The following is a 27,299-nucleotide window of genomic DNA, read 5'->3' as shown; positions in this document are numbered from 1 at the left end:
GGACAGACGGACAGACAGACAGACAGACAGACGGACGGAGTGCAAACCTAAAGTCCCCTTCGACTTCTTCGGTAGGGGACTAATAAATGGGGAATGTGTCCATGAGACACAGAAGATGCCCCCGCTTGCATATAAATTAAAAAGCTATAGAACAGTAAAAGTGACACCACCAAAATTCAAACTTGATCTTTGTTTTGTGGTAATTAGCATTGTGCATAAGTTTCATAATATTTGGTTGAGGCAAACTAAAGTCAGAGAACAGAAACGAATATTTTAGCATTTTTTTTCATTTGTAAAGGGGCATAACTCTAGAACGGTAAAAGTGATGCCACCAAAATTCAAAACTTGATCTGTGTTTTGTGGTAATAAGCATTGTGTATAAGTTTCATAACATATGGTTTAGGCAAACTAAAGTTAGAGAATGGAAACGAAAAATTCAGCAATTTTTCATTTGTAAAGTAGCATAACTCTAAAAGGTAAAAGTTCGGCCACCAAAATTCAAACTCGATCTGTGTTTTGTGGTTGTAAGCATTGCGTGTAAGTGTCAAAACATTTAGTTGAGGAAAACTAAAGTTAGAGAACGGAAACCAATTTAGGCACGTACGAACGGACTGACAAGGGTAAAAATTAATGCCCCCTCCACTACGGCGGGGGCATAAAAAGTACAAAAATTACATCATTTCAAAAATATTTTCAAATTAAATACATTAGTAAATTTCACTTTATTAAAAAACCCAAAAAATCAGATTCATTAGTTTAATATAACTGATGGGACCAAAAAATAACAAATTAAAATAAATATTTTACATAAAGAAAACACCAAGTAATCATTACAATTTCATCTTTAACAAAATTTCCTTTCTGAAATCTTTCTTTGCCAATTCACAATTCATAATTGATATTCCTTTTATTTTCTTTGATATATAATCTCCTCTCTGGAATACTCTTTAATGACAGCAAGTATGCCATTGTATCTGTTTTCCCTGGCAATTTGTTTGGGTGAGATACCATTATTTGTACATTTATTAATGTTTGCCTTGTTGTCCAGTAATACCTTTACTATCTCTATATGATTATTAAGACAAGCAATATGCAAAGGAGATGCTCCATTATCCAAACACTTATTAATGTCTGCCTTGTTATCCAGTAATAGTTTTACTGTCTCTATATGATTCATCCGACAAGCAACATACAAAGGAGATGCTCCATTACCTTCACACTTTTTAATTTCTGCCTTGTTGTCCAGTAATACCTTTACTATCTCTATATAATTATTCTGACAAGCAATATGCAAAGGAGATACTCCATTATCTTTACACTTATTAATGTCGGCCTTGTTGTCCAGTAATACCTTTACTGTCTCTATATGATTATTCTGACAAGCAATATGCAAAGGAGATACTCCATCATCGTTACACTTGTTAATGTCTGCATTGTTGTTCAGTAATACCTTTACTGTCTCTATATGATTATTCTGACAAGCAAGATACAAAGGAGATACTCCATTATCTTTACACTTGTTAATGTCTGCATTGTTGTTCAGTAATACCTTTACTGTCTCTATATGATTATTCTGACAAGCAATATGCAAAGGAGATACTCCATTATCGTTACACTTGTTAATGTCTGCATTGTTGTTCAGTAATACCTTTACTGTCTCTATATGATTATTCTGACAAGCAAGATACAAAGGAGATACTCCATTATCTTTACACTTGTTAATGTCTGCATTGTTGTTCAGTAATACCTTTACTGTCTCTATATGATTATTCTGACAAGCAAGATACAAAGGAGATACTCCATTATCTTTACACTTGTTAATGTCTGCATTGTTGTTCAGTAATACCTTTACTGTCTCTATATGATTATTCTGACAAGCAAGATACAAAGGAGATACTCCATTATCTTTACACTTGTTAATGTCTGCATTGTTGTTCAGTAATACCTTTACTGTCTCTATATGATTATTCTGACAAGCAATATGCAAAGGAGATACTCCATTATCATCACACTTATTAATGTCTGCATTGTTGTCCAGTAATACCTTTAATGTCTCTATATGATTATTCTGACAAGCAATATGCAAAGGAGATGCTCCATTATCCAAACACTTATTAATGTCTGCCTTGTTATCCAGTAATAGTTTTACTGTCTCTATATGATTCATCCGACAAGCAACATACAAAGGAGATGCTCCATTACCTTCACACTTTTTAATTTCTGCCTTGTTGTCCAGTAATACCTTTACTATCTCTATATAATTATTCTGACAAGCAGGATACAAAGGAGATACTCCATTATCTTTACACTTATTAATGTCGGCCTTGTTGTCCAGTAATACCTTTACTGTCTCTATATGATTATTCTGACAAGCAATATGCAAAGGAGATATTCCATTATCGTTACACTTGTTTATGTCTGCATTGTTGTTCAGTAATACCTTTACTGTCTCTATATGATTATTCTGACAAGCAATATGCAAAGGAGATACTCCATTATCGTTACACTTGTTAATGTCTGCATTGTTGTTCAGTAATACCTTTACTGTCTCTATATGATTATTCTGACAAGCAAGATACAAAGGAGATACTCCATTATCTTTACACTTGTTAATGTCTGCATTGTTGTTCAGTAATACCTTTACTGTCTCTATATGATTATTCTGACAAGCAATATGCAAAGGAGATACTCCATTATCGTTACACTTGTTAATGTCTGCATTGTTGTTCAGTAATACCTTTACTGTCTCTATATGATTATTCTGACAAGCAAGATACAAAGGAGATACTCCATTATCTTTACACTTGTTAATGTCTGCATTGTTGTTCAGTAATACCTTTACTGTCTCTATATGATTATTCTGACAAGCAATATGCAAAGGAGATACTCCATTATCGTTACACTTGTTAATGTCTGCATTGTTGTTCAGTAATACCTTTACTGTCTCTATATGATTATTCTGACAAGCAAGATACAAAGGAGATACTCCATTATCTTTACACTTGTTAATGTCTGCATTGTTGTTCAGTAATACCTTTACTGTCTCTATATGATTATTCTGACAAGCAAGATACAAAGGAGATACTCCATTATCTTTACACTTGTTAATGTCTGCATTGTTGTTCAGTAATACCTTTACTGTCTCTATATGATTATTCTGACAAGCAATATGCAAAGGAGATACTCCATTATCATCACACTTATTAATGTCTGCCTTGTTGTCCAGTAATACCCTTAATGTCTCTTTATGATTATTCTGACAAGCAATATGCAGAGGAGATGCTCCATTATCCAAACACTTATTAATGTCTGCATTGTTGTCCAGTAATACCTTTAATGTCTCTATATGATTATTCTGACAAGCAATATGCAAAGGAGATGCTCCATTATCCAAACACTTATTAATGTCTGCATTGTTGTCCAGTAATATCTTTACTATCTCTTTATGATTCATCCGACAAGCAGCATACAAAGGAGATGCTCCATTATCTGTACACTTATTAATGTCTGCCTTGTTATCCAGTAATACCTTTACTGTTTCTTTATGACCTTTAATTGCACCTACATGTAAAGGACTCACACCTCTACAGTCACACAGGTTAACACAAACACCATGGTTAATACACCAATGAATAAAAGGAATATCCCCATAGTAACAACATAGTATCAGTGCAGTTTCTTTACTATTTATTATATTTATTTTCAGTGCTAATCGCCTCTGAAATAATATTACAAATTTTTTGAGATAACATAGGAATCTGTGTCTGAACTCTTGTATCTTAAAGTTGATATTCTTGAACACATAATCTAATCTACCAATTGACCAGTCATCTATCATTCTCTGCATGTACATCTGATGGTATTTAGGTGGTACAATAGTAATAAACTGATCCATGTCATCTTTTCTTTCTAGTAAAAATCTCTGCATAATAACAACAGAGTGTGCATTCTTGATCAAACACTGGATCATATTTTGTCCAAAATAATATGCAAGAAAGTCAAATAAATTATCATGTATTGTTTTGAATACACCTTTTTCTTTCTTAATAAAAGTATGTTCAAGTGAATTTAGTTCATCAAGTAGGAAAATTCGTGATGTTCCTCTGTCCAGTCTGCACGCCTCACATGTTTTTTCAATTCTCATTCTTGTTTCTACATTTATCTCTTCTGTAAACAATTCCTCCTTCAAGTTGTTGTTAAACATAACACACAAAGCCATTGCACAGTATTTTGTATTATGACCTTTTTTATAAAGCCTGTCAATTTCAGTTTCGTATACGAAAAATGGATTCTTGAAGAAATTTGTTATATTAAGCTCAGGATTATCACTGTACAATTTACAGAGCAGTGGAAAGCAATCATATAAATTGCAGTACTGAATAATCTCTGTTGCTTTTGTTTCCAGATATAATTCTGCTATTGAAGTTTTTTCTTTCTGTATTAAACATAAATCTCCTGACTGCATGTTACATACACATGTCCTGAAAATTGATAAAGATTCAAACTTTTCATCCTGGTACACTTGTAATCGACACGCCACAATAATTTTTGTAAATTTGTTTTCAATCAACATCTTTATTTGTTCCATAACTGATTCCCAACTGTCAAGGTCAGACTGGTTTATGGAATAAGTCCCACAAATGTCATCAATAACAAACAGTGTTTTCTGATTTGGATTATAAAACTGAATAATATCATTTGGATTAGTAACTGGTAGTATATCAAACCCTTCGCCTTTCATTTTTAATGCCACATGATGTAAAATGGATGTCTTTCCAACACCAGAACTAGCTGTAATAGTGAGACAACTGTTTTCCTTGATACATTTCAACACACATTTCGCAGCTCTGGTTTCAACAAAGTTATCAGCATTCTTCTGCCACTCATCCAACAACTTACTTATTATCACTGAAACATCAAGGAGTAAATTATTGCCAAAGATAATTTTAAAAACAATAAAGTATTAAAGCTCATCATGTATTCATACAACTTTGTATTTACTAACTTGTGACTGAATGCCTCATATGATGGTAAATGCATAATGAATTTATTGATCGGAGCAACATTAAATCTGTTCTGCTTAATTTGACCAAGATTGAATTGTAAATTGAAGATCTTAAAGATAACAGTCTTACCATCTTACTACCGGTATCACATTAACTTAACATCATCAATGATTTATGAAAATCAAAAACCTTTGTGAGAACATACTCCACGCCCCTACATTGTCACTGGGCAAAATCTCATCAGATTCCTAATTTTAAAGACTCAAACTCTTAAAAAGTCAAATGATAAAAATTTCTTGTGAATATGCACATCTACATATTATGTCATCATTTACTAAAAGTTTCATGAAATTCTGTTGTGCGGTTTCAAAGGAGTCGTGTTGACAAACTGTTACATCAGTATAGGCCAAAATTATAAGTTCATAGAGGTATAACTCCTAGAAAAAAAATTGAATCATAATTCCTGTGGATATGCACATCTACATTGCGTGTCCTCATTTACTCCAAATTTCCATGAAATTCTGCTGTGCGGTTTCAGAGGAGTTGTGATGATCTTAAAAAGTCAAATGATAAAAATTTCTTGTGAATATGCACATCTACATATTATGTCATCATTTACTAAAAGTTTCATGAAATTCTGTTGTGCGGTTTCAAAGGAGTCGTGATGACAAACTGTTACATCAGTATAGGCCAAAATTATAAGTTCATAGGGGTATAACTCCTAGAAAAACTAGAGGCTCTCAAGAGCCTGTGTCGCTCAACTGACTCTACTTTGGTTTTAGAAATCATGTAAAGATAGATAAAAATCATAACAGATACCCAAATAATGATTGAAGCCAAATTTTGATTAATATTGGTCCCGTTATTTAATAAAATATCCTGGTGGCCATCTTGAACAGTAAATCGGCATCAAAGTAGCAACACTTGGTCAGCACTTCATAAGGAACATTCATGCCATGTTTGGTTTCATTCCATTCAGTGGTACTCTAAAAGAAGACATTTGTATGTATTTCCCATAGGGTCCTATGTTAAACTAAGCCCCCCCTTCCCCCCTAGCGGCCATCTTGGATGATGGATCGACTGCAAAGTAACAACACTTAGTCAGCAACTCATAAGGAACATTCATGCCATGTTTGGTTCAATTCCATTCAGTGGTTCTCAAAAAGAAGACAATTGTATGTATTTCCCATAGGGTCCTATGTTAAACTAAGTCCCCCGCTGTCGGCCATCTTGGATGATGGATCGGCTGCAAAGTAACAACACTTGGTCAACATCTCATACGGAACATTCATGCCATGTTTGGTTCCATTCCATTTATTGGTTCTCTAAAAGAAGACATTTTTATGTATTTCCCAAAGGGTCCTATGTAAAACTAAGTCCCCCGCTGGCGGCCATCTTGGATGATGGATCGGCTACAAAGTAACAACACTTGGTCAGCATCTCATAAGGAAGATTCATGCCATGTTTGGTTTCATTCCATTAAGTGGTTCTCTAAAAGAAGACATTTGTATGTATTTCCCATAGGTCCTTTGTTAAACTAAGTCCCCTGCTGTCGGCCATCTTGCATGATGGACCGACTGCAAAGTAACAACACTTGGTCAGCACCTCATAAGGAAGTTAACGCCGACGACGGACGACGACGGACGACGCCGGACGACGGACGACGGACGCCGGACGACGGACGCCAAGTGATGAGAAAAGCTCACTCGGCCCTTCGGGCCAGGTGAGCTAAAAATTGAATCATAATTCCTGTGGATATGCACATCTACATTGTGTGTCCTCATTTACTCCAAATTTTCATGAAATTCTGCTGTGCGGTTTCAGAGGAGTTGTGATGACAAACTGTTGCAGCAGTATAAGCCAAAGTTCTAAGTTCAAAGGAACATAACTCCTCCAAAAAAATGGATAATTTCCTGTCAATATGCACTTCTACATAGTATGTTCTTATTATCTACATGTTTCATGAAATTATATAGTGTGGTTCAGAGGAGTTGCGATGACAAGAACAGGACTGAAGAACTGACGGATGGACAGACGGTCAAAAACATTATACACTAGGCAACTTTGTTGTGTGGTGTATAATGAAGTCAAGGTCATATGAACAATGACGGACAACCATGTAAACCTTACAATCATTTCAGACATCAAATAAAGTTGACCTAATTCTGATACCATCTAAGAAACGAACATCAGTACACTAAATATAGTTGACATATTAGGCTAAATAAAAATATATGTGTGGTTCTGGATATATCAAAATAATATAAACAGCTCAGCAAGGCGCAGCTTGATATGACCGCAGATGTCCAACCCTGCACAGTTGCGGCAAGCATGGACCCAACATTTAAGCTTTCAAGATACAGCTCTGAATTTGGATTGATTAAATATTTGACACAACATAGGTTTCTGACACAGAATGAATATGGTCTAATAAGAACTTAAAATGCACATCTACATTGCGTGTCCTCATTTACTCCAAATTTCCATGAAATTCTGCTGTGCGGTTTCAGAGGAGTTGTGATGATCTTAAAAAGTCAAATGATAAAAATTTCTTGTGAATATGCACATCTACATATTATGTCATCATTTACTAAAAGTTTCATGAAATTCTGTTGTGCGGTTTCAAAGGAGTCGTGATGACAAACTGTTACATCAGTATAGGCCAAAATTATAAGTTCATAGGGGTATAACTCCTAGAAAAACTAGAGGCTCTCAAGAGCCTGTGTCGCTCACCTGACTCTACTTTGGTTTTAGAAATCATGTAAAGATAGATAAAAATCATAACAGATACCCAAATAGTGATTGAAGCCAAATTTTGATTAATATTGGTCCCGTTATTTAATAAAATATCCTGGTGGCCATCTTGAACAGTAAATCGGCATCAAAGTAGCAACACTTGGTCAGCACTTCATAAGGAACATTCATGCCATGTTTGGTTTCATTCCATTCAGTGGTACTCTAAAAGAAGACATTTGTATGTATTTCCCATAGGGTCCTATGTTAAACTAAGCCCCCCCTTTTCCCCCTAGCGGCCATCTTGGATGATGGATCGACTGCAAAGTAACAACACTTAGTCAGCAACTCATAAGGAACATTCATGCCATGTTTGGTTCAATTCCATTCAGTGGTTCTCAAAAAGAAGACAATTGTATGTATTTCCCATAGGGTCCTATGTTAAACTAAGTCCCCCGCTGTCGGCCATCTTGGATGATGGATCGGCTGCAAAGTAACAACACTTGGTCAACATCTCATAAGGAACATTCATGCCATGTTTGGTTCCATTCCATTTATTGGTTCTCTAAAAGAAGACATTTTTATGTATTTCCCAAAGGGTCCTATGTAAAACTAAGTCCCCCGCTGGCGGCCATCTTGGATGATGGATCGGCTACAAAGTAACAACACTTGGTCAGCATCTCATAAGGAAGATTCATGCCATGTTTGGTTTCATTCCATTAAGTGGTTCTCTAAAAGAAGACATTTGTATGTATTTCCCATAGGTCCTTTGTTAAACTAAGTCCCCTGCTGTCGGCCATCTTGCATGATGGACCGACTGCAAAGTAACAACACTTGGTCAGCACCTCATAAGGAACATTCATGCCATGTTTGGTTTCATTCCATTCAGTGGTTCTCTAAAAGAAGACATTTGTATGTATTTCCCGTAGGGTCCTATGTTAAACTTAGTCCCCCGATGGCGGCCATCTTGGATGATGGATAGGCTACAAAGTAACAACACTTGGTCAGAACCTCATAAGGAACATTCATGCCATGTTTGGTTTCATTCCATTCAGTGGTTCTCTAAAAGGAGACATTTGTATGTATTTCCCATAGGGTCCTATGTTAAACTAAGTCCCCCGCTGGCGGCCATCTTGGATGATGGACCGACTGCAAAGTAACAACACTTGGTCAGCATCTCATAAGGAACATTCATGCCATGTTTGGTTCCATTCCATTCAGTGGTTCTCTAAAAGAAGACATTTTTATGTATTTCCCATAGGGTCCTATGTTAAACTAAGTCTCCCGCTGGCGGCCATCTTGGATGATGGATCGGCTACAAAGTAACAACACTTGGTCAGCACCTCATAAGGAACATTCATGCCATGTTTGGTTTCATTCCATTCAGTGGTTCTCTAAAAGAAGACATTTGTATGTATTTCCCATAGGGTCCAATGATAAACTAAGTTCCCCGATGGCGGCCATCTTGGATGATGGATCGGCTACAAAGTAACAACACATGGTCAGCACCTCATAAGGAACATTCATGCCATGTTTGGTTTTATTCCATTCAGTGGTTCTCTAAAAGAAGTCAGTTGTATGCATTTCCCATAGGGTCCTATGTTAAATTAAGTCCCCCGATGGCGGCCATCTTGGATGATGGATCGGCTACAAAGTAACAACACTTGGTCAGCACCTCATAAGGAACATTCATGCCATGTTTGGTTTCATTCCATTCTGTGGTTCTCTAAAAGAAGTCATTTGTATGCATTTCCCATAGGGTCCTATGTTAAACTAAGTCCCCCGCTGGCGGCCATCTTGGATGATGGATAGGCTACAAAGTAACAACACTTGGTCAGAACCTCATAAGGAACATTCATGCCATGTTTGGTTTCATTCCATTCAGTGGTTCTCTAGAAGAAGTTCAAAATGTAAAAAGTTAACGCCGACGACGGACGACGCCGGACGACGACGGACGACGGACGACGGACGCCGGACGACGGACGCCAAGTGATGAGAAAAGCTCACTCGGCCCTTCGGGCCAGGTGAGCTAAAAATTGAATCATAATTCCTGTGGATATGCACATTTACATTGTGTGTCCTCATTTACTCCAAATTTTCATGAAATTCTGCTGTGCGGTTTCAGAGGAGTTGTGATGACAAACTGTTGCAGCAGTATAAGCCAAAGTTCTAAGTTCAAAGGAACATAACTCCTCCAAAAAAATGGATAATTTCCTGTCAATATGCACTTCTACATAGTATGTTCTTATTATCTACATGTTTCATGAAATTATATAGTGTGGTTCAGAGGAGTTGCGATGACAAGAACAGGACTGAAGAACTGACGGATGGACAGACGGTCAAAAACATTATACACTAGGCAACTTTGTTGTGTGTTGTATAATGAAGTCAAGGTCATATGAACAATGACGGACAACCATGTAAACCTTACAATCATTTCAGACATCAAATAAAGTTGACCTAATTCTGATACCATCTAAGAAACGAACATCAGTACACTAAATATAGTTGACATATTAGGCTAAATAAAAATATATGTGTGGTTCTGGATATATCAAAATAATATAAACAGCTCAGCAAGGCGCAGCTTGATATGACCGCAGATGTCCAACCCTGCACAGTTGCGGCAAGCATGGACCCAACATTTAAGCTTTCAAGATACAGCTCTGAATTTGGATTGATTAAATATTTGACACAACATAGGTTTCTGACACAGAATGAATATGGTCTAATAAGAACTTAAAAATTTGAAATTGGACATTAACCTTTAACGGTCCAATATCCAAAAGCTAAATACAGCCCTTTATAGCTTGCTGTTTGGTGTGAGCCAAGACTCCGTGTTAAAGGCCGAACTTTGACCTATAATGGTTTACTTTTACAAGTTCTGATTTGGATGGAGAGCTGTCTCATTGGCACTCATACCACATCTTCTTATATCTTTTAGATTCAGCATATCAAAGAACTGCAAAAATACAATTCTTTTTTTTTACAAAGTTTAATTTTGGACCCCGATTTGGAAAAACTAGAAAACTGGGCTCAAAATAGGAAAATCTAAATACACCTTTTTATTCAGCATATCAAACATGTCAAAGAACCACAAGATTTCAATGTTTGTCAAAATATAATTAAGTTTAATTTTGGACCCTTTGGACCTGTATGTAGACCAATTTGAAAACCGAGCCCAAAATCAAAAATATACGCTTAGATTTAGCATATTAAAGAACCACACGAATTTAACATTTTATGAAATTTTGGACCCTTTGGACCTTATTGTGAAACATTTTGAAAATAGGGCCCAAAATTAAAAATCTTAATACTATGTTTGGCATATCATAGAATCCAACTAATTCAATTTTTGGTGAAAACAAACAAAGTTTAATTGTGGAATTTGTAGACCTCAACGTTGACCAATTTGACAATGGTGCCCCAACATTGAAAATCAAAATACATAGGTAGATTCAGCATATCAAAGAACCACAAGAATTCAGTTTTTGATGAAATCAAACAAAGTTTAATTTTGGACCCTGATTTGGACCAACTAGAAAAACTGGGCCCAAAATCAATCAAAGCGCGAAAGCGCTGTAAAGGCAGTTAATTACAGGTTGTGTGTATTTTTAGTCCAGTTATATCATTATCTTGCATAGTACATTGTACTTATCAGAGGTGGCTTTCAGTATTTAAGATTTAGAGTTCTCTAATGATATTGAACAAGTTTTATGTATGTCATATTCTGAGCACTATATGAAGGCGATTGTTCTCACTTGTTTATGAACTAGTGCATTATGTCCAGTTTGTACCTTTTTTTATCTATGTTTATAGTCAAATACTGTTTAAAATTGTTTGGCATTTTCTTTTTAGTAATAAGTAAATGTTATCAACTGTATTTTATTCAACTTTGCAAATGTGGTTTGTTACTGGTAAGTAGAATGTATGGATGATAGTTGTTTCATTGGCAATCATAACACATCTCCTTATTTATATAATGATCTATATTCAACAACCTCAGGTACAAAAAAAAATGTATGTAACTAAACTATGATGGGAAACCTTTGACTTCTTTCTTTTATATAAACTTTTGATTTGGTACCATAGAACTATGTAGAATAAATGTACATTGCAACATGTCAACTCTTTCAATGACAATACTTTTTTTAGAAACTATAACTCCAAGCAAAATTATATTTCCAAGTATAAAGTAATTTATGAATGAAACAAGAGTGCACACGCTGAAATGTCTCGCCTTTTTTACTAATCATTGATATTATGTTGATAGTCCTAAATATAAAGCTTTATTACAACTGTCACATAAACTTAACATTAACCAAGTAAACTTAACATTGACCAATGAACCAAGAAAATGAGGTCAAGGTCAGATGAACCATGCTAGGCAGGCATGTACAGCTAACAATTCTTCCATACAACAAATATAGTTTAAGAAAAACAGACCAAAACACAAAAACTTAAAACTGAGCAATGAACCTTGAAAATGAGGTCAAGGTAAAAAAAAAACCTGTGTGACTGACAAATAGATCATAAAATATTTCCATACACCAAATATAGTTGAACTATTGCATATAGTATTAAAAAAAAGACCAAAACTCAAAAACTTAACTTTGACCACTGAACCATGAAAATGAGGTCAAGGTCAGATGACACCTGCTAGCTAGACATGTACACCTTACAATCATTCCATACACCAAATATAGTAGACCTATTGCATACAGTATAAGAAAAACAGACCAAAACACAAAAACTTAACTATAACCACTGAACCATGAAAATGAGGTCAAGGTCAGATGACACCTGCTAGCTAGACATGTACACCTTACAATCATTCCATACACCAAATATAGTAGAACTTTTGCATACAGTATAAGAAAAACAGACCAAAACACAAAAACTTAACTATAACCACTGAACCATGAAAATGAGGTCAAGGTCAGATGACACCTGCCAGTTGGACATGTACACCTTACAGTCCTTCCATACACCAAATATACTAGACCTATTGCTTATAGTATCTGAGATATGGACTTGACCACCAAAACACAAAAACTTAACTATAACCACTGAACCATGAAAATGAGGTCAAGGTCAGATGACACCTGCCAGTTGGACATGTACACCTTACAGTCCTTCCATACACCAAATATACTAGACCTATTGCTTATAGTATCTGAGATATGGACTTGACCACCAAAACTTAACCTTGTTCACTGATCCATGAAATGAGGTCGAGGTCAAGTGAAAACAGTCTGATGGACATGAGGACCTTGCAAGGTACGCACATACCAAATATAGTTATCCTATTACTTATAATAAGAGAGAATTTAACATTACAAAAAATCTGAACTTTTTTTCAAGTAGTCACTGAACCATGAAAATGAGGTCAAGGAAATTGGACATGTGACTGACGGAAACTTCGTAACATGAGGCATCCATATACAGAGTATGAAGCATCCAGACCTTCCACCTTCTAAAATATAAAGCTTTTAAGAATTAGCTAACGCCGCCGCCGGATCACTATCCCTATGTCGAGCTTTCTGCGACAAAAGTCGCAGGCTCGACAAAAGTCGCAGGCTCGACAAAAAGGAGTTCTTAATTAAGAAATAAACTGATTCGCTGAGTGCAGCTGGATACACCCACAGAGATCCAACCGTGAACAGTTGGGGCCAAAATGGACACAATATTCAAGCTTGATACAGGTCTGAATTTGGATTGTAATTAAATATTTGACACATTATAGTTTCTGAATAAATGTAGTCAAAGAACTTGAAATCGGTTATATGAATTGAATTTATTTAAGGAATGACTGTAATATTTTTTCTGTCTATGAAGAAATAACATCAAAAATGTGGTGCACACTGAATAACCTGCGTAACGAGTTATTTTAAAGTGTGCACCACATTTTTTATGTTATTTCGAATAGACAGAAAAAATATAAGTCATTTCTTATATTTTAATTCTTAATTCCATTTTAAACCGCAGTAAATCATGAAAAAACGTTGATGACGTCAAGGTCACATGACAAAATTATGAAATTTATGAAAATCAATAGGGAGATTACATCAATAGCTATAAATAATTCACCAAAGTTTCATGCGAACTGCTTAAAGCATTTTTGAGTTGTTGTTCAAAAACTGGAAAATCCCCCCTTTTTTAATGAATAAAACCCCAGAACTCAGAAATGTTAAATCTAAAATTTAGAAAATTCTAAAGGGAGCTTACGGATTGATAATTTAGACTTAGATGCAACATTTTTTTATCAGTTGTTAGTGGCTTTGAACTAGCTGTCAGTAAATGCGAGTACTCTCAGATCTGTACTTAATGTCTTTTTGTTGTTTGGATGTACAACTACCCGGCCACGTCCACTTGTATTTGTATTTATCCATCTGATGAGTTAAGCCTCTTTCAACTGATTTTTATAGGTCGTTCTTATATTGTACTGTTACACCACTGTCCCAGGTTAGGGGGTGGGTTGGGATCCCACTAACATGTTTAACCCCGCCACATTGTGTATGTACATGCATGTGCCTGTCCCAAGTCAGGAGCCTGTAATTCAGTGGTTGTCGTTTGTTTATGTGTTGCATATTTGTTATTCGTGCATTTTTTGTACATAAATTAGGCCGTTAGTTTTCTTGTTTGAATTGTTTTACATTGTCATTTCGGGGCCTTTTATAGCTCACTGTGCGGTATGTGCTTTGCTCATTGTTGAAGGCCGTACTGTGACCTATAGCTGTTAATTTCTGTGTCATTTGGTCTCTTGTGGAGAGTTGTCTCATAAGCAATACCACATCTTCTTTTTTATATTTACATCAACAGATATAAACAATTCACCAAAGTCAAGGTGAGACAACAGAACTTAGTTGTAAGATCTCTGAAATTTTTTACACGGTACAAGTTTTTCTCATTGTTGGAGATTGTACGGTGACAGTAACACCTGTAACTGCTTAACCCATTTCTTATGCACTTTGGTTCCATAAACTCACTGAATATCATACCACATCTCCTTATTTTTATATGCATTACAATTTACATGTGCATGTAATTGTAAATATATATATATCAGAACAAACTTCATTGCGTCACTTTTATTTATGCATCCTTTGGCACAATACAAGTTCTAAAATTACACAACATAAAACAACTAAATGTTATTTCAGATGAAAGTTTTGTTTCAGTTTCATTCATAGGATTTATTAGAATTTTGTTAGTTTTTTCCAAGTCCAATAATTAGCTCTATGTGCACGTGTTAATTGGAGACTTTTCTATCCCGTATAAGAGTTTTGGAACTAATTCTGTTTCTTTTTTTGAAAGCACACAAATCTTGCACATTTAAACCATTGTCTGCCATCACACTGTCACCTGGATCACATAATTGAACTATTCTACATCTTTCAACTATTTCACAGTCACTGGTACAACCAACATATGCATTAGAGACATAGTTGACTAAACCAGCAGGTGTCGAACATACAAGTATATTCAGTGTTTCTGTTTTTATATGATGAAAAGGTTGCCTGAGCTCTAGGAGCTTAAGGTTTTATCACGGGATATTCTGTGCTGTCAATAATAATCCAAGTTGTAGGAAACTTTAATTTGAAGTTGGATGGCGAAAAATACCTGACTAAACCACTAAATGGCCAAGTGTTAATAGCCTCACGCCACTGTTTAGACATAAAAACAATCCATGTTTACACAATATTCTTAACACTAGTTTCAATCTAGAATCTAGACAGTTCAAAGTTGGTTGTATAATGCCTCAATTTCATCAAAGTCATAAAAAAACTGATTTTCAAATGACACCTTATCAATTTGAAAATATATGTATCTCAAACAATATGCTGCTGGACCAAGTGTGGTCTTAACAAATAAAAATTTGGTATACAACTCTAAACGGGTGTAAAAATGCATGGCTGTGTCACATGTCTTCATTTCAAAATTCTCTGCTGAAAATATAGGCATTGATGGTGTTGCGTAATCCATCTGTGAAGCTCAACATTAGCTCGGCAGTTGGTGGTGGACAGTCATAAATCCTGTCTGCAGTATGAATGACTTCTTCAGGAAAACCAACTTTACAATCAAAACTTTCCTCTACATTTCTACTACAATATTCATCAAGTTTAGTTCTTTTGTTTTCACAGGAAACTGCCCTGATTTTTCTTTTTGCAGACGATTCAGTCTCTTGCTTGGTCCAGGAAAATAGGCTGGGAATGGCAGTAGACTTAAGTCTCTGTATGGTGGGTTTGGACCCTGAAAAAGGTTATAAAACATTAGATTTTTTATAATTAAATGAACTTCCATTAGCAATGCATACTTTGTACTACCTGGCAAAATATTAACTAGATTTATTCATTACAATCTGGATAAAACTATGTTAGCCTGATTCAATGCACATCAAAATGTATGTTATGTAAATCCAAAGGACAAACAATGAGAGACTTATGCAACAAACGTACATTGTTTGTACCTAAATAACTATAATATAGATGAGAGCATGTCATTGTTTTGTTCCTGTTAACATTGTCATTGATATTTTTCAAGAAAGTCTATGAGGCATAGCTTATGCATTCCTGTCATTACTACATTAGCATAATTACTGCTAAAATAATTCTCAGTATGATATACCTCTTGTAAGAAATCATTATAATTGTAGCAAGCACCAACAAATCTCAAACAGATCACATTGAATCGTAATCCAAAAAATTATGACGTCTTGAATTAACCACCCCCTTTTATAAAACGATAATTGCGGTTGTAAACAGACTTTGGTTTATACGCATGGCGATTACATATAAAACTATATATTTTAAAAAGAAAATAGAGTTTTACCATGAATAGTTTCCTGCACGTAGTCTTTTTCAGTAAAATGTGCCTTGCAAACAACAGCTGATTGAGATGGACTCCACGATTTCATCGTGTTCTGAAATCGTGTTCTCGTCCAATCTGCGTATGGGCCATGGCGTTGATCCAACTTTTACTTCTTTTTAAATCATTTGGAAATGCATGTCCTCCTCTTAAATGACATCCAGGTACACAATAACAAGTACTTGGCATCGTTAATTAAAAATGCAATTGAACTGTAATAGCTGCACAGTGCAGAAACCGGAAGTTTAAGAACAGGATCGGCTACCACGGCGCCACCTATTCAGGAACGATAATTTGCTACATTATATAACTGCGAAATAAGAATAACGTTAGACGGGTTCACGTGCATAAACAGAAATGCGCTTTGAATTGTATAATATAATTCATGTTCAGTCGACCTTTAATTATTATATCAACGACTGAAATGATTTATAAACATCTAAATTGCAGATAACACTCGAAATTAACCCGACTTCTTTCCACACGGAATTCAAATAATTCTAGTTTGTCAATCGGTTGACTGCTTATAATGCAAAATACAAATATATCAAAAGTTTTTAAAACTAACAAAACACAATGATCGTTTCTCTATTTCCCAATGTAAATGAAATGAAACAAAAAACATTTTATATCACAATAAGAAGAGGAGAGAATCAACATTTTCCGGATCTACTTGGAGCCTAATGACCCCCCACGTAGATAAGTTGGATATCGCGGAAAGAAAGATTAACACGGCAACTAGAAAGGCATTAAAGCACTGCCTTTAAAAATCGTTATATAAGTTTTGATTCAACATATCAAAGGACCACAAAAATTCATTTTTTGTTAGAATATAACTAAGTTTAATTTTGGACCCTCTGGACCTTAATATGGACTTATTTGAAAACTGGTACTAAAATCAAAAATCTAAACAAACAGTTAGATTCAGCATATGAAAGAACCACACAAAGTTTAGTTTTGGACCCTTTTGACCTTAAAGGGGCACAAGCTACGAGATATATAAAAAATCTAAAATATGATTTTTTTTATCAATCATTAATGAAAGTGAAATAGTGAAATAATAATTCGCTTTTAGTAGCCAGTATGGTTCAATTTTATCAAAATAAGCTAAGAAACATTTATGATGAATTATTCACTTGCAAGTGAATAATTCGACCTCATTGAATCCGTATTCATGTGAAATTCGATTTAACCCCTTAGCTAGAGATGGATAATGCATGCATTGTGCGTGTTGAGTTATTTAAAGGAAAAGAATGTCAACATTAAAAGTGAAACAAAGGTAAATCATTTGATTGACTGATTCGATCCACAAAAATCATTCTTATACAGGTAAAAACGATGATTAATATATATTTTTAATCTATAATATGAAATTAAACAGACCTACAAAAATCCAATTGCACAAGTTCGCTTGATCTATTTATATCTATATTTATGTTTATATTGCTTATATGACCATCGGAAGTGTTTGGAGGTCAACTCGATAGTTAATTAGATGGCGTCTAGACTAAAATACACACGAAACGAAGCTACATATTATCAAGCCCCATGCCCTGTAAATTGTTTATTTTAGACTTTTTATAGTTTGGATAAATGTTTTACATTGTTATAAATCAAATATGAGAATTTGAGTGAAATAAGTGAACATGAATTTGACAGCTAGTGCTCCTTTATTGTGAAACAATTTGAAAATAGCTCAAGAGTAAAATTCTAGATATATTGTTAAATTCAGCATATCAAAGAACCCGAAAAATTCAATAATTGTTAACATCAGACTAAGTTTAATTTTGGACACTTTGGACCTTATTGTGGACCAATTTGAAAACCAGGCCCATGAGTAAATGAAAAAGTCTAGATATACGGTGGGATTCAGCTTATCAATGAATCCCAAGAAATCAATTATTGTTCAAATTAACATGATCAAACTAACTTTAGTTTTAGACTTTTACGTAGTCTAATTTGAAAATGATAAGTATTAAAAAAGTATTCTTTTTGGCTTCTTATTCCTATACAGTTAGAGCCATTACCCCCAAATCAATCCCAACCTTTCTGTTTTGGTATGACACCTTATGGTACAATTTCATAGAGATCCATAGACTTTTACTGAAGTTATTGTCAGGAAACCAGACATTCACTAGTTTTTGGCTCCTTTTTTATCCATAATTCCTAAAAATTTGGGACAAAAAATCCCAAAATCAATCCCAACCTTCCTTTTGTGGTATGAAATCTTGTGATATAATTTCATAGAGGTCCATAGAATAAAATTGAAAATGGAAACATGGAATGTGTCAAAAGATACAACAACCCGACCAAAGAGCAGAAAACAGCCCAAGGCCACCAATGGTTTTTGAACAGAGGGGAAAAAAACCCACACCCTGAGGCAGGCTTCAGCTGGCCCTTAAACAATTATATATACTAATTCAGCGAAAATGGACGTCACACTAAACTCCGAAACATAAATTCACCAAAATAAATTGGGAATGTGTCCAAGGGACACAGATGATGCCCTCGCTTGTATATAACGTTATAAAGGGACTCAAGAATGAAAAGTGACACAAACCAAATTCATACTTGATCTGAGTTTTGTGGTAATAAGCATTGTGTACAAGAGTCATAACATTTGATTGAGGCAAACTTAAGTTATAGAATGGAAGCAAAAAATTAGCAATTTTTCCATTTGTTAAGGGGCATAACTCTAGAAACGTAAAAGTGACGCCACTCTATTTCAACCTTGATGTGTGTTTTGTTATAATAAGCATTGCGTATAAGATTCATAACATTTGGTTGAGGCAAACGAAAGTAGAACGGAAACCAATTTTGGGACGTATGGACGGACATACAGACAAGGGTAAAACTCAATGCCACCTCCGCTACAGCGGGGGCATAATTAAAAAAACTTACATCACTAACAAATGTCAGAGGTTCCTGACTTGGGACAGGTATTCATTTATACTCAAGTATTATAATCGTCTGCAAACCGAATGTCTTCAGATGACGAAGATGACGAAGACATTGCAATATCATTAAACAAATTTGTCGTAGTGTGGAAGGGTGAAATTTCAATGGTTTGTATATATATATATTTAACTTTTAGGATTGTACTTTGATCTGTATGAAATTACTGTTTTGATAATAAAATATCCATTGGAACATATTTATTGGATCTGTTTACTTAATTACAGAATAGTATCTTATTTCAATAATAAAAGAATGAAGCATTCTGTTTTGTTTATCTTTATATGCTAATTAAGGTGATGACCTGAGTTCTGGTATGTGAACCCTTTAAATGTCTATTCATTGTATTGATGGTCAGTGTTGGTCACTTTGTCCATTCTCATTGGTAATTTAAATCACATGTATATTTGTGGAGGGAAATCTTTGTTCTTTAAAAAGTATTCCTTTTGATTTGTATTCAGCATGAAGGTAGACATTTTGAGATATACAAAATAATTTATATTCTGATGTCCATTGGAGACTTTATACTCAGCTACTGTTTACTTTGTCACCATATTCTTCATTGAGGTAGTTATGATAACTAACATATATTTAATTATCATTTATTTAATAATTCTAGTGTATTTGAGATGAGTGATTGATTGACTGACGATTAATACAGCTAAATTGATTAAATGGTTAAAAACTATAAAAGTATTAAAATTTAAATGAGTTATATTTAAAACCATTAAATATTAATATAAACTATCTGAATAGTATTTTTATCTTTAAACTAGTAAATATTAATTAAAAGTAGGATTTCATGTACAATCTGTGTATTTGTGTATTGTGCATTTTGGAGCACAATAGTTATAATCTTTATTTTATATTCAGGTGTTACCATGTTTTGATGAGTCATGTTTGATTCGATCCTATTGTTTTTACCTTTGCATCTAAGTGTGAGGTAAGCATTGAGTTTGGTTTTATATGTTTTTGCTATCAATGCTTATTATTTTGTTTGCTTATACTTAATTTTAATTGCTTTGCTTTTGCTTAACATTAGCCATTTAGTTTGTTTCATGTAGAATCTAGTTTTGCATGTAATTATATTTTCAAGACATTATTACATAATTGAATAGTTTGTAAAATCATTAAGCTATTTAATTCAATTAGATTACATTAACATATTTTGTTAGAATAATGAAATAGAGAAAAAGGTTCAGAACTAATGTATAATCTATTTTAATTGGAAATTCATTGAGTTCTCATTGTACTCATGCTATTATTCTTGAACCGTTGTTTATAATTTTATATTTCATTACAGGGTCTTTTTTGTTACCAATTATTTTCCACGTCGTAATAAGAAACGAATCCAAAACTTGAGAAGTGTTTTTATTTGTGTTCTACAAAACCCAGAAAAACCACCTGACTACAGTAGTATAAAAATAGGAAAAGTATGTCAGGTTTTTTGTTTTTTTTTCATATTCACTTATGATATCTTAGTGTTTTATTTTTGATAATACTTATTTTACTCTTTTTCCCAGAAAGTAAGTATTCTTTATATAAATTTTATTGACAAGTTTCTGCCTCCGATGTTTGTTAGGATGAATTCGTTTAATGTCTATAAATGATCAAATATAATTTCTTTCGTATATATTATCCCACCAAAGAGCACATGTTTGTCAACAAAGGTAAAGACACCAATTTTATCATGTGATCATCACATTGATGTGTTTGTAAGTTTACTACGTTTATTAATTAAATTTGGAAATATGTATTCAATTTAAGATACAGTCAATCATTAATATGATATTTACCATGGTTATATAAAGGTTTGCAATTTAAAAAGTGTCGATTTGGAAACCGGAACCACACATATACATATCTTTATTTGGCCTTTACTAATAGTATTTGAGAAATCTGAAATGAACCTTACCAGGAAAACTAAACATTGACCAATGAACCATAAAAATGAGGTAAAGATCAGATAAGTCCACCCCCTAAAATATGTTGACAGTGCCCTAAATACTACAATCTGACCAAGACTGCTATAACACAGTTTTAAAGTAGTTTCAGTTTGACCGAAACAGTCAAGACATGAAAAAGGCTTTCGGGGTACAACTGTAAACTATGACAAACGGCACACACTTTAACTATTCTTTGTCTATTGTCAGAATATTTTGAACTGAATGTTATTATGTGGTTTCATTACAATGACGAAGGTCCGAGATATAGTTGTAAACAATGCTACGGTGGAAACGAGAAACTTCTGTTCGCTGATGTTGTTCTCTATGGACATGATGGATACTCTCATTTCAATGAACAGCTTGCTTGAAATTTCTGTTCCGGGTGCACTTTCCAAAATTAGTAAGTAAACTTCTGATTGCTTAAAAAAATCACTTGAAAAATCCTTCAGAAGTGAAACTACATACGCATGGGTGTAAGATCTCTTATGAGGATAACGAAATCAGAGATATATATTTTAGCTAGATTGTCCCGGTCTTCAACGATTGGCGTATAACATGTATAATAAAAACATGGATAAAAATTTAAATTTTGTACAAACCTCTCCTTTTTTTTATAAAATATGTTTTCCTGTTTCAAATTTTGTTAAAAATACAAGTCAATTATCATGCTAATAAGTCTATAGGGTTATTTGTTGAAAAATTATACTAAATACCTCTTCTATTCCAGGGAACTGGATCCTCAGAAATAGATGTCAGCTTTTTCACATCCTCCTTTGTTTTTATCTGATCACTCTGAATCAAAGCTTGGGAAGTTTTCAATATATCACAATCTGATTTAACATTTTGTACATCTATTCTCATTTCCTTCTGATCAACTTCCAGCAACCCATGTGACTTTTTCAAACTATCGTGATCTAACTTTAATGATTTCACATCTTTTTTAACCCTTTTCCCATCCTTTATTGACACAGTTTGTTTCTTTTGTAGCAAATCATGAGATCTTTTCAAACTTTTATGGTCAGACTTTAGAGATCTTCTCAAACCTTTATGGTCAGACTTTAGAGATCTTCTCAAACTTTTATGGTCAGACTTAAGAGATCTTTTCAAACTTTTATGGTCAGACTTTAGAGATCCTTTGAAACTTTTATGGTCAGACTTTAGAGATCCTTTGAAACTTTTATGGTCAGACGTTAGAGATCTTTTCAAACTTTTATGGTCAGACTTTAACACCACTATGTCTTTTTTGGATACTGTTTGTTCAACTTGAAGCAAACTGTGTGATATTTTCAAACTATCATGATCTAAATGTAATGTTTTCACATCTTGTTTTGCTTTTATCTGATCAAATTGTAATGTTTTTAATTCTTTTTTAACCCTTTTTCCATCCTTTTTTGACACAGTTTGTTCATGTTGTAGCAAGTCATGAGATCTTTTCAAACTTTTATGGTCAGACTTTAACACCATTATGCCTTTTTTTGATTCTGTTAGAGGCAAATGACATGATTTTTTAAAACTCTCACGACCTGATTTTAATGTAATTATGTCTTTTTTTATCTTGGTATGGTCAGCTTTAATCAAATCAAGCGACCTTTCAATTGTTTCAATGTCTTTCTTGGCTTGTAAGATTTCTTGACTGGACGCGTCAAGTTGTTTTGTAATTAGCTGATCACATTCTTGCTTCATTTTATTTCCTCCTAATCTAAGAACAGCCTGGAAAAGTTTACAAAATCAGTTGTATTAATATTAAAACAAGGAATTATTTGATTCTGGAATAATTTTGAATTCTAGAAAATTGATAACAAATGTTGGATGAAAACTAACTCAACTAAATAACGTTAGCCATGCGTGCATGACTAAGGTTCATTGTACTTTCAACAAGGAATTATTTGGATCTGGATTAATTTTGAATTCTGGAAAATGAATAAGAAATTTATGTTGAAAACTAACCCAATTTAGGTTTAGTCATGCACTCATGGATAAGGGGGTTAGTTTATAATGAAATATCAGTGAAAGTAAAATTAACCTTAGCCATGCGTGCATGGCTAACCCGTGCATGGCTTGCCCACTTTAGTTTGTTTAGTTTTCATCATACATTTCTATTTCTGACCAATTTTCCAGAATTCAAAATTTTTCCAGATTTAAATAATTCCTTGTTTTTCACTGATATTTCAGTATGAACTATCTAACCATCCTAAACATGCTAAACCTTGTTAGTTTTCATCATACACTTGTTAATTTTCCAAAATTCAGAATTATATATCCCAGATTTAAATAATTCCTTGTTTTCATGCATCTCTCTATTTAATAATAACAAGCTTTCTACTGTAGATATCTGTCTATTGTTGAAGATTGCATATAACCATCTATATCTGTATACAAATGTATATGTATTTTGGAATAGTTTGTAATTGCGTTTTGTGAACTTGTGTCTCATTGACATATATCCCAGATCTCTTTTTATTCATTTATTACACCTAACAAAATTAGACAGATAAAGTAATTTTAACTTTCATATACATGTTACACAAAAGAGAGGCGAAAGATACAAAAGGGACATTCAAACTCATAAGTCGAAAATAATTGACAACGCCATGACTAATAATGAAAATCAGACAAAGAACAATACACAAAACGCAACATATAAAACTAAAGACTAATTTCTCCCTACATCTTGTATATCATTGTATGTTTATTTATGTAATTAAGCCCTCCTCGTTTGACAACTTTTTTTATGCAGCTAATCATTGTTTATTTATTTCAGAAATTAAGAAACAATGTAAATATTAAATATTTGATCATATATATTTCATTGTTTAAATCGAGTGAGACACTTTTTTAGTTTACATTTGCTCCCCTGTGTTTACAGTGAGGTGGCTCAATGTTTGAAAATCCATCTGAAACAAAAGCAAGATTTGATTTATATTGATCGTCTTTGGTGATCAAATAAACAAGAGTATCCTGAAAAAATTTAAAACAGGAAGTAGGTAGATATTGATATTTTGAGCATTTTTGCCCTGTCAGACTTTATCTATTATAATTTTTTCGGGATAACAGACAATTAATGCATCATCCTAATGTTTTATTTTTGTTTTTACTTTGCCATGTTAATTGACTAAAAGGGAAAAAACACAAACTTTATACTAGATACCTGGGATCTTTCACACACATTTTGGCTGAAATTGGGACAGTAGTTTCAGGGAACATCTTTGTAAAAGTTAACAAATACAATGAAGGACTCCAAGTGATAACAACAGTGTTTTAGTTCTAACATGTCTAAGATTTTACTTAAATTACTTATATCCTTCCAAACTGAAGTAAATAATGTGCAATCTACCGTGCCATCATGATGATGAGCCATGCTGGATCTAAAGCGTTTAATTCTAGGTTTAACTTACAATACTTATATCCTACAATGCCATCTATATTGCCATCATGAAGATGTGCCAGGATGTTTTATAGTTTTTAATTCTAGGTTTTACTTACATTACTTGTACCATTCAAAGCTGTAGTAAATAATGTGCCATCTACTTTGCTATATGATGGTTCTATAGTGTTTAGTTATAGGTTTTAATAACACCACTTGTGTCCTTAAAAGTCATAGTAAATAATGTGCCATAGATCAACCATGTCTACCTTGCCATCATGAAAATGTGCCAGTAAGTTTCTATAGTGTTTAGTTCCAGGATTTACTTACATCACTTAAATCCTTCCATGCTGTAGTAAATAATGTACCATCTACCTTGCTATCATGAAGATGTGCCAGTAAGTTTCTATAGTGTTTAATTCTTGCTAAATCTGAGGCAGGTATTGCTTCTGTAGTAACAGGTAGATTGTCATACCCATTTACTGGAGGAACCAAGGTTGATGTTGGCAGGTTCCTAAGCAAAGCTATCATCAATGTCACATCAAAAGTCTTAGAATCTGTGGTGCCTGGTAACAACAAAAAAATCTTTAAGAGATGACTGTTAAATTTTCCAAAACTTTTAGAATCATATTTTAGATAGACCATGATCATGACATAATCAAACATCAGATTAAGTTTTCATACTTTGCCAAAATGTAAATTACGATTCTGCCTTTTAAAAAATACTAAAATTTAATGCTATTGCTATCATGGCTATGTAAAAATTTTGTTATTTGAGTTTAGATCCGATTACTATTTAAAATTATTCAAAACACTAAGGGTTTTCTACAACCAGGCATATAAATATAAAAATAAGAAAGTGTGGTATGATTGCCAATGAGACAACTCTACATAAGAGACCATATTATGATGAAGGTTAGCAACTATAGGTTACCGTGCTGACTTTGATCAATGAGCAAAATCCATACCAAATAGAGAAAACTAACGGCCTGAACACAGGTTAAACATGTTTGTGGGAATGTGGGCGCGCCAACTCTCCCTTAACCCGGGGATTGCCATAACCATATTTGGCTCAACGTTTCAGACATTTTGGTTTTTAGTTTTCTTCATCTTTCTATTTTATTTGGCTTTTCAAGTGTTTTGATTTGAGTGCCACTAATAAGTCTTATCATGCTTATGTAGACAAAACCTCTGTCTGTCATATCAAATTATTAACAATGTGGTCAATGCCACTGCTAATGCACATTTCTTCCCCAAATGTATCACCAGCCCAGTAGTCAGAACTGTTTTAAATTGTGTTGTCATGAAATATCTTTGATATGCTAATTTTCTGTAAATTATCTGTTTATCAAATGTTGAATTTTCTGAAACACTAAATAAAGGCAACATAGGTATACCACTGTTCAAAAGTCATAAATCGATTAAGCAAAATCCGGGTAACAAACTAAAACCGAGGGAAACACATCAACTATAAGAGGAAAACAATGAAATAACAGAACACAGAAGTCCAAAAAAAAAAAAAACAACAATGCAACATTCATAGAAACGAAATATTAGATAACAACTGCCATATTCCTGACTTGGTACAGGACACTAAGGTGTTTTTAGCACCAGGCGTGGATTGCCATTAGCTGTATTGGGCACAACTTCTCAGAATTTTAGGTTTTTACTGCTCTCCAACTTTGTACTTGATTTTGCCTCCAACTGTTTTGATATGAGCGCCACTGGTGAATCTTTTTAGACAAAGCATGCATCTGGCATACCAAACTATTAGGCCATAATCTAGCCTGTGAAATGACAATTTCAGTTGCTAAAAAATTTTGAAATTGCTAAACTCGCCGGCCAACTGACTTCATTTTTTTGCATTTGCACAAGGTCATGCTTTTCTCTGACTGTTAATGACCTCTTTACACTAAATCCATTGGATGTTTAATGTGAAATGATTGATATTTTAGTCTTAGATACATGATTCTTTTATTAGTTGTTACTGGAACTGCATTAGCTTTAAGAAACTGGGAGTGCTGTCAGATCTGTACTTTGTGTCTTTTGTGATTTTATTAGGTTTTTTTTGTGCTTTGTATCGATCTCATCTGAGTTAAGATGATGATGGATGGCTGTTTAACGTCCAGCAGCAAATTAATATGCATATATTAATAATAGGACGAGAACATGTTAATATAATATGAATATTAACCCTACTTTGTACTAGACCGACAAGCTGATACAGATTTTTTACCATGCAAGTTCACAAGGTAACAGTCCACATGCAGGAAGACATGTCACCTTACCCGGACACATTATTCTGATTTCAAGCTGACCAGTCAGTGTTTTCTCCTTAATGCCGCATGTTTAGCGGAGAAGCATCACATACCAATTTTAAAGTCTTTGATTTGACCCGACTGGGGTTCGAACCCACAACCTCCCGCA

The 27,299-nt window shown here is 33.9% G+C and overlaps 1 protein-coding gene across 50 annotated transcripts in view; it reads right to left on the bottom strand.

The window, feature by feature from the left end:
• Nucleotides 1-742: 742 nt before the first annotated feature.
• The window catches only part of LOC127717259 (uncharacterized), a 55,708-nt gene continuing 29,151 nt past the window's right edge, over nucleotides 743-27,299 (bottom strand). For 14 of the 50 annotated variants that reach the window (XM_052223000.1, XM_052222999.1, XM_052223016.1 and 11 more), the window contains 4 exons: nucleotides 25,203-25,438; nucleotides 22,222-23,218; nucleotides 2,342-4,908; nucleotides 743-2,044 (listed from right to left, as the gene is read on the bottom strand). In XM_052223000.1, coding sequence (XP_052078960.1) covers nucleotides 908-2,044; nucleotides 2,342-4,908; nucleotides 22,222-23,218; nucleotides 25,203-25,438 — 4,937 coding nt within the window. In that variant the 3' untranslated portion in view covers nucleotides 743-907. The remainder of the gene's footprint in view (nucleotides 2,045-2,341; nucleotides 4,909-22,221; nucleotides 23,219-25,202; nucleotides 25,439-27,299) is intronic. The other 36 variants (XM_052223023.1, XM_052223028.1, XM_052223026.1 and 33 more) reach the window with 36 other exon arrangements.

This window comes from Mytilus californianus, unplaced genomic scaffold (assembly GCF_021869535.1).
Source record: "Mytilus californianus isolate M0D057914Y unplaced genomic scaffold, xbMytCali1.0.p SCAF_94, whole genome shotgun sequence".
NCBI lineage: Eukaryota > Metazoa > Mollusca > Bivalvia > Mytilida > Mytilidae > Mytilus > Mytilus californianus.
Note: the sequence above shows the minus strand (reverse complement) of the source record. Positions and strands in the feature narration are given on the sequence as shown.